Source organism: Quercus suber, unplaced genomic scaffold, assembly GCF_002906115.3.
Source record: "Quercus suber isolate HL8 unplaced genomic scaffold, Cork oak 2.0 scaffold_168, whole genome shotgun sequence".
Taxonomy (NCBI): Eukaryota; Viridiplantae; Streptophyta; class Magnoliopsida; order Fagales; family Fagaceae; genus Quercus; species Quercus suber.
Genome location: NW_027069628.1, coordinates 312,356 through 327,079, shown reverse-complemented (window position 1 = coordinate 327,079; position 14,724 = coordinate 312,356). Strand labels below are relative to the sequence as shown.

General features: G+C 31.4%; 1 protein-coding gene across 1 annotated transcript; it reads right to left on the bottom strand.

The window, feature by feature from the left end:
• Window positions 1-5,566: 5,566 nt before the first annotated feature.
• Window positions 5,567-7,210, bottom strand: LOC112009383 (myb-related protein 308). The gene is made up of 3 exons (XM_024041719.2): window positions 6,929-7,210; window positions 6,651-6,780; window positions 5,567-6,425 (listed from the first exon to the last, which is right to left on the bottom strand). Exons 1-3 carry the CDS (start codon window positions 7,059-7,061, stop codon window positions 5,765-5,767), a joined length of 924 nt encoding a protein of 307 aa, XP_023897487.1. The 5' UTR covers window positions 7,062-7,210; the 3' UTR covers window positions 5,567-5,764.
• Window positions 7,211-14,724: the final 7,514 nt, after the last annotated feature.

The following is a 14,724-nucleotide window of genomic DNA, read 5'->3' as shown; positions in this document are numbered from 1 at the left end:
CCTTCCTACTTCCAACTTCCTGGTCCTGCACAACTCCACGGGCCAACCTTCTAGAACACATCCACCTTCATGCCTCGTAGCGTAGGGATGCCATCCTTTTTTTTGTGTGTATCAATATCAATCATGTCATCCTTCATTATTATATAATTTCTGTGGGTTAGAAAATTATTTTAATTATTTAAAATAATAATAAATAAATAAAAGATTAAAAAGGAGACAGAGAGAGAGCAGAGAACCAGGAATTTATGAGAAGAGACAGAGGGGTAGTTGTCTTTCCTTACATCACCCCATCTACCAACCCAAACCGCTATCATGTTATTTCCAACCCACACACACAATTATATATATATATATATATCCTTTCCCTTTTTTTCTTTTTTTAAATATTCTTTTCTTTTATTTTACTATATTTAGTGTCTTGGTTAGGTTCAGATCCAACTTGGTTAACACTAGTCCAACCAGAAGAGGCTGGCCACAAGTTTCTTGATTCACAAATCTACACGTGAAATTTTCATCATCAATGTTACTCAAACAACCAATTTTATATTTACTTTTTCTTTTCTATTTTTTTTATTAAGTTGATAGATTATGACTAATATAAAATTATTTTTATTAGGACTATTAATCTCTCATCAATATTATTTTTATTGTCTGATTACAATATGTCATGACCATGTTTTGAAAAATGGTTTTCATTAGATTGAGAAAAAATATTCTCTTACATTCTTTTATATTTACTATTTTATATTAATATTCACGGTTGATACAAAAATATCCAAATTTTTGCACATGAAAGGAGATGCAACAAAAAAACATAAGTATAAGAGTATTATTTCTCTTTTGGAATACCTCTCAATTTCAGATAGCTTCCCTTTGCTTGTTCTTTTAATAAAAGGAAAAATAAATAAATAAACTGATAGTAGCCTTTATTTAACTCAAAACATAGAGTTACAAAATAAATAAACTAATGAGTTAAATTTTATATAATTTTTTTATTATATTTAGGTTTGACTTCAATCATATTTATTGTTTCGTTGGTTCATAAATTTTTTTTTTTCTGGTAATAAAATTGATAGTAAAATCAATCCAACTGGTAGTGACTTAGGGTTGAGGCATACCCTATAAGTTATTCTAATTTATACTCCTATTAATATACATTATTCATCTTCATGAATAATAGTTTGTTTGGATTGAGGGAGAGGGGGAGGGAGAGAGAGTAGAGTAAAGTAAATTTGACTCAAAATTAGCATATTTTCAGCTAACTCTACTCTATTCCTTCCCACTCCCTCTTTTTCTCCCCCTCTATCCAAACGGGCTCTAAAAGTTAGTTCAAATAGTCTTGTAGCCTAATATATGAAATTAATTTTACATATGAGACAATGCTATTATCTGAAAAGTACCGTAGATATATGCCAAACAACAAAGCACTAGATGATCCAATAAATTTTTCTATATTTCTAGAAGCTAGATGATGGCTCATTACAAAAAATAAAAATAAAAATAAATAAATAAATAAATTGTTCCCTTTCTTCACTTCCCTTAATACTTCGCAATCTCTGATAATTCTGGAAATTTATAATCCATATTTTTCTAGATTCTTGAGGTGGGTTCCAATTGGAGGTTGATACGTTAAAGTTCATTTAAATTGAAGTCACAAGTGTTAAAAAACCATACTGGTCTCTTCCTTGCCTTTTCTTTTTCTTTTTCCATTTTTTCTAAATGTATATTGAAAATTATATTAACATAATTAACCCTGTAAATCTTCACACAGAACAGATTAAATTCTAAACATCAATCTTTGAAAAGAAAAGTAGCTCTAAGCACCTAATACTATAATAAAGATAAATAAAAGGCACCTAACTGCTAAATTATTTATTCATCATATAAATAATCTTAGGTTGCATCTCTCATCTTCATCCCAACGGACTGCCTAAATTAACAAATTATTATTTTTAAGGAAAATAGCAATTATTGTAACTATCATTTATTAGATAAGGTAATAGTATTTCTCGGAATATTAATAATTTTTATTATGTTGTTGAAAATTTATTTTAAATGACCTGATATTACATAAGTTCTTAAAAATTAAATCTTAACTACAAAATGAGTTTTTTCTATTTCTTAAATTTTAAATGAGGTGTAAGTCGAGTTTTCTCCATTTCAAATATAAAAGAGAATAATTATTTTCCAACTATATAGTATATAATGGGGTAGGCCCTCCCATCTATATCCTTAGTATGAGTATAATTCAATTAAACTAAATTTTGAATGTTTCTTCAACTCATTTTATGACAGCTCAAAACTCAAAAGTCCATATTTACATGTATTTTTAGTCACATGATCTATGAAATAGTCACCTCATACATTTAAATGATTTATAATTAATTAATGTGACTTAATATACATGGATGATCTTCTAAACCACCATGTAATGGATTGAACAAAATTCCTCCAATTTGGTTCAAAGAAATTTTTTATCTAGTTCTATTTTATGATGTAATACAATTTTATAACTTACTATAATACTAAGAAATTTTACCAATTAAACTACATGATCCCACAAATAAAGAATTTGGATACATGCATCATAATTTAACTAATGTGATATAATATAATTTTTTATTACATAAAATGAACCAAAAAGAAAAAAGAAAAAAGAAGAGAGTATGAGATCGATTATTGATTAATTTATTAAAAATTTACAACATAGCCAATATTTTTGGAATTAAGGTGTTGTTATTGTTGTTGATAATTTAACTATATTTAGAGAGAATACAAAATTTTCATAATAGCAATACATGATACTGGTGGCAAACTAACTCAGAGGGCTGTAAACGAGTTGAATAATATTGAATAGTGAATGTTCAAGCTTGGCTTGACAACAAAAGTAAAATGTTCAAGCTCTAAACTTAAATGAAACCTACAAATAATGAATCAAGTCAAGCTCGAGCTTAACATCAAGTTTTTGAGGTTGATATCTAATGCAAGTATATTATTAAGCTTATTACTAAGCCTATAATTGAGTTTATGCTCAACCTGTTTTGTATCAAGTCTTAATGTTTACGAACTTGTTTATGAACAATTTTGTTTTACTTGAGCTTGCGTACAAACTAAAGCTCAAATTTAGCTTGTTTATAAATAGGCAAATAACACAGTTTTTTTTAATCAAGCCAAACGTAAATTATTTATGATCGTCTTAGTAAGAGCATCCACAATAGTGGTGCTAAAAAGCAATTTTTAGTACCACTATATATAAAAAAGAGTGCTACAGCAGTGAAGGTATAGGTAAATTTTTTACCTCTCTTGCTACAGTGCACAATTATATATGGCTGTGTACTATAGCTGAGAGCTAAAAAAACAATTACTTTTTATTCTCCTTCCGTTTAAAATATTATTTGTTCATTTTTTTTTTTCTATTCTTTTGATCCTACTTGTGACTCTTCATCTTCATCTTCATCTTCATCTTCATCGCCGATCTTCATTTTCATTGCCCACGTCGCCATCCCACGCTGCCAACCCATCTTGCCCAGTCCTTCATCTCACTGCTCACCCAACGCTGACAAGCCTAGTCCTCCATCTCACCATCAATCCAAGCTCCATTGTCGACTCAAGCTTCATCGTCGATCCAAGCTCCACCGACACTGCCTTCATCGAACTCAAGAGCACCGTGAGAGGCTGGGTTTCGTGGGTTTCTCTGGGTTTCATGGTGTGGCTGGATTTCATGGGTTTCTCTAGGTTTCATGGTGACGATTTGGTTGGGTTTCGTGGAGGCTAGGTTTCATGGGTTAGTGGTGGTGTGGCTGTGTTGGTGGTGATTTGTGTGGTGGTTTTTGGCTAATTTGGATTTTTGGCAGTGCTTGTGGGTGGTTGTTCTTGGCTTGCTAGTTGTTGTTGGGTGGTTATGGGTGGTTGTTCTTGGTTGGCAATGGTTGTGGATTGTGCCAGATCAGTTTGTGGTGTTTTTTTTTTGGTAGTGAGATGTATTATTTTATTATAGTAGATATATTATTTTATTATGATATTTATACTATTTTATTGTGTTGAAAGTTAAATAGATCTACTGATACTAGATGTTTTGTAAAATTAGTAGATAAAATAGATAAAGTAACTTTTTGTTAACCAAAAAAATAGCTCTGTTGCCGTTGATGCTCTAACTCATATTGATGGCCCTTTGTCTAATTGTCCATTATTTATTCCTCTCTCTTCATTGTACTGTCATCTCACTTTATGATGTGATTCCTCATTCCTCACAAGAAGCGAGAGGCCTCAGCACATCCTGATCTGTACAAGTATATTTATTACGAGTAATTCTTGTGTCACACTAAAGAGTATAATATTAGTCATAACTTGCTCATGTGGCGAGTTGTAGTTGGTAGAGAAGTTGGATCCACCATCACCTCTCCACCGACCACAACACATCATATTGGTGAATTGTGGCCAATATTGTGCCTTTTGGTGTGGCACAAGAATTTTTCATTTATTATGCCACCATCACCATTGACAAGGATTCAAACAATTCGCAGGCACGTGCTTGACAATCAAGTATATATGCTACATTAATTTCCACTTAAACAAATAATATAATTCCACAAACCTGATTTTAATAGTCTTCAATTGGTTTTGTTCGGAAAGACTTTTGACTTCATTCATACGCTAATGCCTAACGAATAAAACATTAAAAACTGAATTTGGATGAACTTTGTCATGGATGAATTAATTCATTGGTTACTTTACTTCTCTATTCTTTGCTCTTAGTCACTCTTGAGAGAAGCTAATCTTTTTTTTTCTTTTTTCTTTTTTTAAAAGAAAGTCACTAGCAGCAGTGACATTGTGAAAATTGAGCTAAACTATAGGGGGAGAACTTAAATCTCATTTTTATTGCATGTTAAAAACCAAGCTAATAATGAAGAAAGGTGTGTGAAGAATTTAAGAGTATCAATTGCGCGCTATACCCAAAAAAACTTGCATTTTAAGTTTTAACAAAATCAATGGGTATTTAGCATGTGCTTGCCAAGCAATGATTTTGCGTTTTGTGTTATTGGCTATGTCGCACGTTTTTGGCTATGTCGCACGACATTATTCACAACCTAGCTAAACTTGTGAAAAACGCGCATAAGCAATAAATCCTAGATCCCACGGCACTATTCATAGTTTAAAAATTATTTTAATATAGTATTTTTAATAATAAATTTTTAATTTTCAGTAAAATAAAAAAAATCCAAATAAGCCCTTAATTCTATCAATTAGCTAAACTATAAGTAATTTACAGTATAGCTACACTGTAAATAAGATTAGCTATACTATGGGGGAGAACTTTAAAATTTATTTTTATCGCATGTTTAAAAATAAGCAAATAATTAAGTGTATTGTTAATTTGTTATAACATAAAAAAAGATCTAAACTAAAAATAAATTTGCATTTTAAGTTTAAACAAATCAATGGATAATTAATTCTATCAATTAGCATGTAAAGGATTTCTTTTTCTCTCACTCCAAGCCAAAAAAAAAAAAAAAAAAAAAAAGAAAAGATAAACTAAGAATTAAATGAAAACCCAAGAGCAAGAAAGTAGGAAGAAAAAGGATTAGAAATTTTTTGAGAAGTTTTTTTATATCTTACAGCTATTTTGTTCTCTTCTCCACCCCCCAAAACCCACAAAAAGAAGGGTAAAACAAGGTCTAACAACTATTTGAGATGTTTCTTTACCACCATAAGATTACATGTGAGCATAGGTAGAGAGAGTGAGACTAGTTCTAACTTGTGAACTTCAAGAAGAGTTCACGGGTCTATTGTATCTGTAGAGATTGTCAGCTGTTAAGGCTGTTCCCATGGCTTTGCTGCAGCTACATGCTTGGCCATCCTGAAACCCTAAATGGCAACACAAACATACACCACTTTGACTAACATTCCCATACCACTGGTACGAAACCTGTTGTTGTTGCTTCAACTCGTTTATGTTGACAGAAGAGATTTGAGACTGATAGGGCAGTCCAATGGAGAGTTCAAGGTTGAGTTCAGGAAAAACTTCCTCTGTGGTCACCCCACTGCTACTATTTGACTCTTCAGCAGACTCTGTTGCAACCTTCACGTTGATGTTGGAGCCAATATTGGTTGTTGTTGCAATATTATTCTTGAGCTCAGGCACTTGCATCAATGGCGTCACATAATTTTGCACTTCAAAGAGAGAATTACTACTCTTACTATTGTTATTGTTGTTGATGTTGTCGGTACAGTTTGCTTTGTTGTTGCTAGTGTTGATAGTGGTAGTTGTAGTGTTAATGGTGGTGTTGGTGGTGGAAGCATTGAGTGAACGGTGAGTTTGAGGATCAATTCCACGGCTGTAAAGCTTTCTCTTGATGTGTGTGTTCCAATAGTTCTTTATCTCATTATCAGTTCTTCCTGGTAAGCGTGCGGCAATAAGAGACCATCTAAGAGATCACAAAAAGTGAAAACAAAAAAAATTAGAAAAATTGAAAATTTATCAAAACCCACATCAGATTTTGCTCATTTTGAAAGAAGGGTTTGAATCAAAAATCAATAAATGGGAGAAAATGTTGTTTTTGTATTAAGTAAAATTAAAAATCAGTATTTGTTTTGAACCAAGTAAAAGAACCAAAGATAAAAGGTGGGAATAATTAATAAGTATTGCTTACTTGTTTCCAAGTAAACTGTGAAGGTTGATGATGAGTTCATCTTCTTCTTCAGTGAAGTTTCCTCTCTTGAGATCAGGCCTAAGGTAGTTTATCCACCTCAGTCTACAGCTCTTGCCACATCTAAGCAAACCTACATAAGATACAAATCAGCAAAATCCTTAACACACAATCTTTGTCTCTCTCTCTCTCTCTCTCTCACATCTAAAACTAAAACCAAAACCAAAACCAAAACAAAACAAAACTCTTTTTCTTTTTCTTTTTTGGGTGAATGAAATTACCAGCAGCTTTGGGAAGAGATCTCCAACAGCCTTCACCATGAAGTTTGATGTAGTTGATAAGGCGCTCATCTTCTTCTTTGGTCCATGCTCCTTTGTTGGTGTGCTCTTTCTCACAACAAGGAGATCTGCCCATGGTGGTTGTTGTTGTTGGTTTTTAATTTGAGAGAGAGATTTGTGGAGAATGGAATGGAAGCAAGAAAAGGAATTGGGGGGACAAGGGAGAGAAAGAAGCGAATATAAATGGAAGGTGGTGGAGAGAAGAAGGTGCAATTGACTCGGGACCCTTTTTCTTTTAAGAAGGGATAGGAGGGTATTTGACCGAGTTGGTGAGAAAGACGAGTGGTTACAATTAAGTTAGTGCTGGATTTGGTAGGTAGCTCTACTTTTCATGTACTCGGAGTTATTGGCCTTTCTACTTCCTCCACTTTTGCACTTGCACACCTTTTATTTTCTTCTATTTTTGTTTTTCCTCCTACTAGAGCACTTACGGTACTAGAGGCAAAGTTTTAGTTTTTAGATGACACAAAAAATTATTTTATTTATTTTAACTTATTATTTTATTATATATTCAATATCAATAGATTTATTTTTTTTAGCTACTTTATTTAAATATTAATGTTTATTCATCATCATTTCTATCTTTTTCTCTCTCTTCCTCTTCATCTCTCTCTTCTTTGATACAAAGCAAACAAATTGCGAAGTGCGAACCCACAAAACATCAAACTAGCAAAGAGCAACCCATCAAACTCACAACCCACACCGTGACCCATCAACCCAACCACCACAACCCCTATCGTGACCCACCAACCACACCCACAACAATCACACCAACACATCACAGCAACCCATGGATCAACAACCCACCACCACTAACCCATAGGCCACAACCCATCGACCCACATCCACGAAACCCACTGACCCACAAGCCATAATCCAATCAAACAACACCCACGACAATCACACCAAACATCAACAACCCACCACCATCGACCCACAGGCCACAACCCACCGACCCACATCCATGAAAACCACTGACACACAGGCCACAACCCAATCGGACCACACCTATGAAACTGACCACACCATCATCGACCTTACCATCGACCCACCACGTTGATCTTACCATGCTTGCCGATCTCACGATGCTCACCGATCTCACTACACTCGCTAGTCAGAGGAGAAGCAGAGAGAGGGTTAGACTTTGAGTTAAAGAGAGAGAGAGAGAGAGAGAGAGAGAGAGAGAGAGAGAGAGAGAGAGAGATATTTTAATGGGAAAAGAGAGAAGTTAAATAAAATATATATATATATATATATTAGCTTTGGAGCTACCGTGCATAACTATAGATGGTTGTGCACTGTAGCTGAAAAGGTAAAAATTTACCTATAGCTCCACTGTTGTAGAATGGTTTTTAGTATTTGAGGTGCTAAAAATACCAATATAACTTTTTAGCACCACTATTGTGGATGCTCTTATTCATTTTTTTTTTTTTTTTATTATTTAATCCTTGTAACTCATTTTGAAATTGGGCAAATGTATGGTCTAAATTTTTTAGGGAAAAAGAAGGATAAATAATCATGCCAATGTTTTTGTAATGAGCTAAAGTAGTAGTAGCCAATAATTTTTAAAAAAAGGTGAAAAGCATTTGGGCACAAGCCAACCCAAAATTTTAGTAGAAAACCCAATTTAAACAATGCGTTCATGTATCATCCAATATATACGATTCATATGATATGATACAATTTATATGATATATACCTATATATCATAGAATTCACAGATACTTTTGATACGTTTTTATGATATAGAATTTTTTGTACATAGTATAATACATATCTTATATTATGTATCGCGTATCGTATGATATTGATAACTATGACTTAGCATATACTTGATTCTTCTAAAAAAATAAAAAAGCATATTCTTGTAAAATTTAATGTTTTGGTAGTTTATTTACTTGAAATATAATGTTGTTTTAAATTGTACTCTTTAGCTATAGATTTTGATAAGGGTGTAAATTGGTTAAGACAATTTGAAAACACAACAATTTTGTTTCAAGTTTTTTTTAAGGGTTTTTTTTCTTTGATAGTTGGTGGAGGAGTAATTTGAACCCTATACATCTCTGTTGGAAATACCAAAAATTACCAGTCGAGTTATAAAAATCTTAGTGAAAACACGTAAAAATTTGATTAATACAAACGGGTCATTTAGGATATACACTTTTCTTTGTATGTAGTATGTACCATACTTATCATATGTTAATGGAAGGTAGGTATGATGCGTTCAAGAAAAATGGTGTCCTTGAATTCTCCAAACAATGTGATATAATACTTATTTTAAATTTGGAATAGTATTCAATAAATATAGACACAAAATTTTTCACAATTTTTTTAAATCATTGTGAATTTGATATGTTGTAATTGATGTATAATAAAAGTGATGTAAATGACAGGTCTATGTGTAAGGGATGTTGCTCCAATCACAACTTACCATCTTAGTAATATTTGTGAAAATGTTAAAAAATTTATGTCCCAACATTTCTTAATACTATTTAGGTGACTTCATGTGTCATACTAATTATATGATCTATAATTAGGTCTGTAAAGTTGTTATATGATTAAATGGGTGGTACTCTTCCCTAGTTGTAAATAGTAAATACGATTATCAAACTTCTTGTATGACAACAAAATATTTTACAACTTACCTTATTTTTTTTTTGCCTTGAAAATTTACCACTAACCTACTATTTATATTCTCAATATTTGATAAGAACAAAAAAATATCTTGAAAATTATATGGCCCTAACTCAAGAACATGGCCAGTACAAACAATTTGGAGGTGTAAGACTATATCTTCAAATGAGACTTTTACGTTGTCACTTAAATAATATTTAACTATTATTTTATATCATAATTTTAAAAAAATTTACTCTTTATTTTTTTAATATGACTTTATTTTGGAGAGAATACTAAAGCTATAATAAATTTTACTACAAAAATCTTACAAACTAATATAGTAACAAATGTGATTTGTGACACTTCAATAAGACACTAAACATGTATTTGAATGAATAATGTTAGGGATGTTATAAATTTTATACAATATGAGACTTACAAAGATGTATAACCAATCATAAAAAGTAATTTAAAAATGTATTTAATAGATTTTTGAAGTCTACTAATCATATTCCTTGTCACATCAAATTGTAAAAGTTATATAATAAAATTTATAATATTTATAAATTCTAACATTTTCCTTTAAAAAAAAAAATTCTAATATTTTCCTAATTAAATTACTTGTGATTATCCAACAGTGACACATCTATTTGTAAGATTTATATATGTATTTAAATTTGTCTTATTTCTAACGTGATTCAATTCTTTGGGTATTCTTAAAAGTGGAAGAAAAATGTAAACTAAGTTTTTATATATCTCCACTATATAGTATATATAGCAAAATGTAGGTACAGTACTTAGGTATTGTTATTTAAGTTTTTCTTTTAAAATTTAGCCATGTAGTAGTATAGTACTAAAAATATATTATATTTCATGAGAAAAAAAAAACCATGTAATTGAATTTTAAAAGGAGAACTTAAGGAATATCACTTAAGTATTGTACCTAAGTTTTCTCATATATATATAATATATATATTACCATAGCCAACGCTCAAAATATATTTTAAAAATTGATGCTAAAAATCTAATATAACTAAATCCTTGGATATGCAATCAACCTTCATAATTCAATAGTTTCTTAATTAAAATATATATATATATATATGTATCATAGTCATTATGTGCCATGCATATTCTAAAAGACACAATTTTTGTTAATTTGGCTTCACTTCCTTTGAAAAAAACTGATGGGATTGAGAAGCCTGAGAGAATAAGGAGAAGATAGAAAAGAAAGGGCAAGATTAATAATTAAATACAAAACTTGGGGAAATGGTACCCCCATGATAAAATAAGATTGTTAAGGACCTACATGAGCAAAAACAGTAGTGCATACTCGTATCGTATGGTCGTATTAATTCTTACTCTTGTCCTCTTTATTCTTTTCCCCAACTTTATTTTATTATTTAATTTTAAATATACGGTCTTCCTCCTTTCCACTGTCTTTCTTTCTCTACCTATATTTATGTCCATTTCATAATTAAAAAAAAAAAAAAAAGTATTCTAGAAGATCACCTACCATTACTCCACTTACTCTTGTCAATTCAAGATGATAAAAGTAACTAACTTCCCCTACCCTCTATGATTGAGATTAACAGTACCCAACTACAATATCTCTATCATTTCCCATTTTCAACTTCCTCTAATCCTTATTTTTTTTTTTTTTTTGGTTTATATTTATTAACACGCTGCCTCCACTCCATAACTTCCTTTTCTTATTTTCTGACTTGTGCTTTTAAATATTACTATTAATTTGCAAAAAAGAAAAAAAGAAAAATGTTTATATTTTCCTTAATTTTTTTTTATTCATCTTAAATGGGAAATGAAATAGATTCAAACCCAGATCATTTCCGTTCAAAGCAACAAAAAATTCAAATTGACCTAAAAATAATGAAATAATTATAAGTTGGCCTTAACTTTTGACATCCACTCATCCAATCTTGCCTAAGGTCATATTTTTTTACGCGTGACATAAATCCTACCTACTAGTGATGTTAAATGGAAAAAAGAAAAATATTTCTAGAACATATAGGATTACTGCTACTAGTAATTGAAAATTGATTTATTAAAAAAAGTTTATTTGTCATTTTCACTATTCAACCAACCTGCCCACATAATCCAGCTTTCCATATCGAGAGAGAGAGAGAGAGAGAGTGTGTGTGTCATTTTTGGCCGGCCATGTTAATTTTATGGGCAAGGTTGGTAAGGCACATCTTCCTAACTTAACTTTTTGTTGCTTCTAGAAGGGTTTGAAGAAAATAAGAGAGAAAAATAAGGGCAAAGAACAAACAAGAAAGGGAAGAATCTTTTAGGTTGGTAACCCACTTCCATGTCTCCATGGTTTTCGCACCTCATGGATGGAACAAACAAGGTGGGTCGTTCTTTTTTGTGGTCCTCTCGTGCTATTCTCATTTTGATACATACATGTATATATATATATATATATTTCTTCCTTATATGTATTAATTTTTTGAGTTAATATTCTTAGAATAGTATTATAATTGACTTCAAAGTTCAAACATCAGTCTAATATTTTGTCTCAATTGAGAGCTCTCCAATTTTGGGGTCCCCATATCATTTCAGATTAGGCACACCAGAAAGGGGAAGGACTATCTAACTGTTCAGGTTCTTAGCATATATCCTTAAATAATTAAATGACCATGGGACAAATTATTGGCACAAGTTTTTAGAATTTGGTTTGCCTTTAGTACTCTTATATAATTTAGCCAACTTGTAGGGACGGAGTCATGCTAGGACCCTTTGGCCTCCCTGAGTTGTTTATATATTAAGGCTTAATTTAAATTGAGTTCAAGGAAAATAAAACTTAACCTTCCTTTCGTCTAAAATGTTAACTTTACTTAACTCCAAATCATGGCTTTGTCTCCGGTGATACGAACAAAATACGTGTACTAATTAAAAACCACGTGTTGTATTAATATCATGTCTATTGTCTATTGCATTAAAGCATTAGACGCAAGCCTTACCTCTTTTTTTTTTTTTTTTTTAATTTATTTTATTGGTCAAACAAATATCACTTTTTGCTACCTCATTCAAGGCAAGTAGGAATGACCAAATTGTTGACCCCAAATTCACGAAAATATTTTTGCTATGCTTTGTTTACATAATACTTTTCAAATAAACGAGACAAATTAGCTCAAAGAGATTTATAGAGCGTTTGGCAAACCACAAAATCATAACAAACATGATTAGTAAAACTTATTATTTGGCTGACGGTTTAAAATAAGGGAACACTCTCTTAATTGGTTGGCGCAGTTGCATCTAAAATTAGAGTAGATAGAAATAACCAAATCCGTACTTGATTCCACAAACACTTAAGATCTTGGTTAATCTTCTTTTCTTTTTCTTGAGATAAAGATGATTAAATTGGTTAAGGGAACAAAGAAACACATAACAGGGGTATAGACTTTTACGACGGAACTAAATTCAGAATCAAATCGACCAATCTGTTAATTGCAAGTGTGTTTTTTTTTTTTTGGCCGAGTATTTAATAAACAGTCATGCCAACGAAAGAAAAGATTTTGGGTAAAAATACTATTTTAGTCCTTAAATTTCACCAAAATTTTGTTTGATCTAAACTCTCTAATCTCTATGCTAATAAGTTTGCACCAATAATCGTACGTAATTAAAATGAGGAAGGTCTGGATTTCCCTTGGAGTAATCTAGGTAGCAAGTTAGCAACAAGGCCCAACCCTAGGTCATCTTTGGGTCTAATGGAAATATCCAACCCAGTTTGCTCTGAACTATTTGGAACTTGACTAGCCCAAAAATTTGATTCTGCATCCACCTATACGGCCACACTTAATGCGGCCTTTCTTTTATTTATTTATTTTCGTTCATTTGTCCAAAAATGTTGGTTTAGCTCACATCACTGCTACAAATACAAATATTAACTCCATAATTCATTTTCTCAAAAAAAAAAAAAAAAAAAAACTCCATAATTCACAAATCAGAATTTAGATAGATTTGTTTCGCAAAAAAAGAAAAAAAGAATTTATATAGATTTCTTCTAAAAAAAGAAAAAGAATTTAGATAAATAAGAAATGGTAAAAAGTAAAGTGGTGGGAAGAAGAGAGATGAAAGGAAAAGAGAGAAGTGTAGTGTAGCTTTTTTTTGTGTGCGTGTGTGTGTTGGGGGGAAGCAAATTGTAAATTTCACTTATATCTTTATTCTTTTAAATTAAATAAGAGAAATATTACATTTACAATATTTTTACAACACTCACAACAAATCTTATGTGTGCAAGTTGTTACATGTAGTTACCATTGGGTAAGAAAGTAATTTTAATAGTGGATTCAAATTAAAAGCTTGAAACAATTTGCCACTTAGGATTTTTTTCTTTCTAAGGGTTGTGGAGAAAATTTGTTATTGCAAATATTTTGGTGCTTGATAAACTTTTCATTTTAATTTTAAATTTATCAATTAAGTTTTTACTAATTATTATTAAACTTTGATAAAGAGAATATTATAAAAATTTAGAATATTCCATTACTAGTATAAAAAAAATTAGGGGGAGAGTCTTATTTTCTTCTAACCTCAAGGGAGATGAGCATTTATTTATTTATTTAATGGTTTGGAAAGAAGTGTCATTTCTCCAAATTTCAATGGAAGAGAGTGTAATTACCTCTTTTTTTTTTTTTTTTTTGGGTGTAATAAGCATTTACTTATCGCACCGACTGAACCCACCATTGATGTAATTGCAATTTCGATCCCTAGTGCCATGACGATTTGATTTAGGAACACCAACTTGGTTGGTGTGGTCCAAAAACCTCCCCAAAATTAGTTGAATTGAATAGCATACAAGAATGACTCGAAGGAATTGAAACAAGCTCAAATTTGAAATTGAACAAAGGATATATCATATGAGTAAAGCTTAGCTCCAATGCTCAAGTGTATTGGAGCTGGCACGATGTGAACACGTATTCATATTGTATCTACTCCAATGCACTAAAATACTGGAGCTAAGTTGTGTCCTTAAGGTCTAGTCTCATTTGTTTTTCCATAATGATCTCGTTGAATTTGATTAACATGAATTTAAACTGGTATGGTTGGTGATTTTTTCTACTTTGTAGGGAAGAAAGAAGATTTGTGAAGGAGAGGATGTGAGT

Coding starts and splice junctions, on each gene's coding strand:
- LOC112009383 (XM_024041719.2), bottom strand. CDS start 7,061: ATGGGCAGATCTCCTTGTTGTGAGAAAGAGCACACCAACAAAGGAGCA. Junction 6,781..6,928: donor ATCTCTTCCCAAAGCTGCTG/GTAATTTCATTC, acceptor TATCTTATGTAG/GTTTGCTTAGATGTGGCAAG. Junction 6,426..6,650: donor CACAGTTTACTTGGAAACAA/GTAAGCAATACT, acceptor GTGATCTCTTAG/ATGGTCTCTTATTGCCGCAC.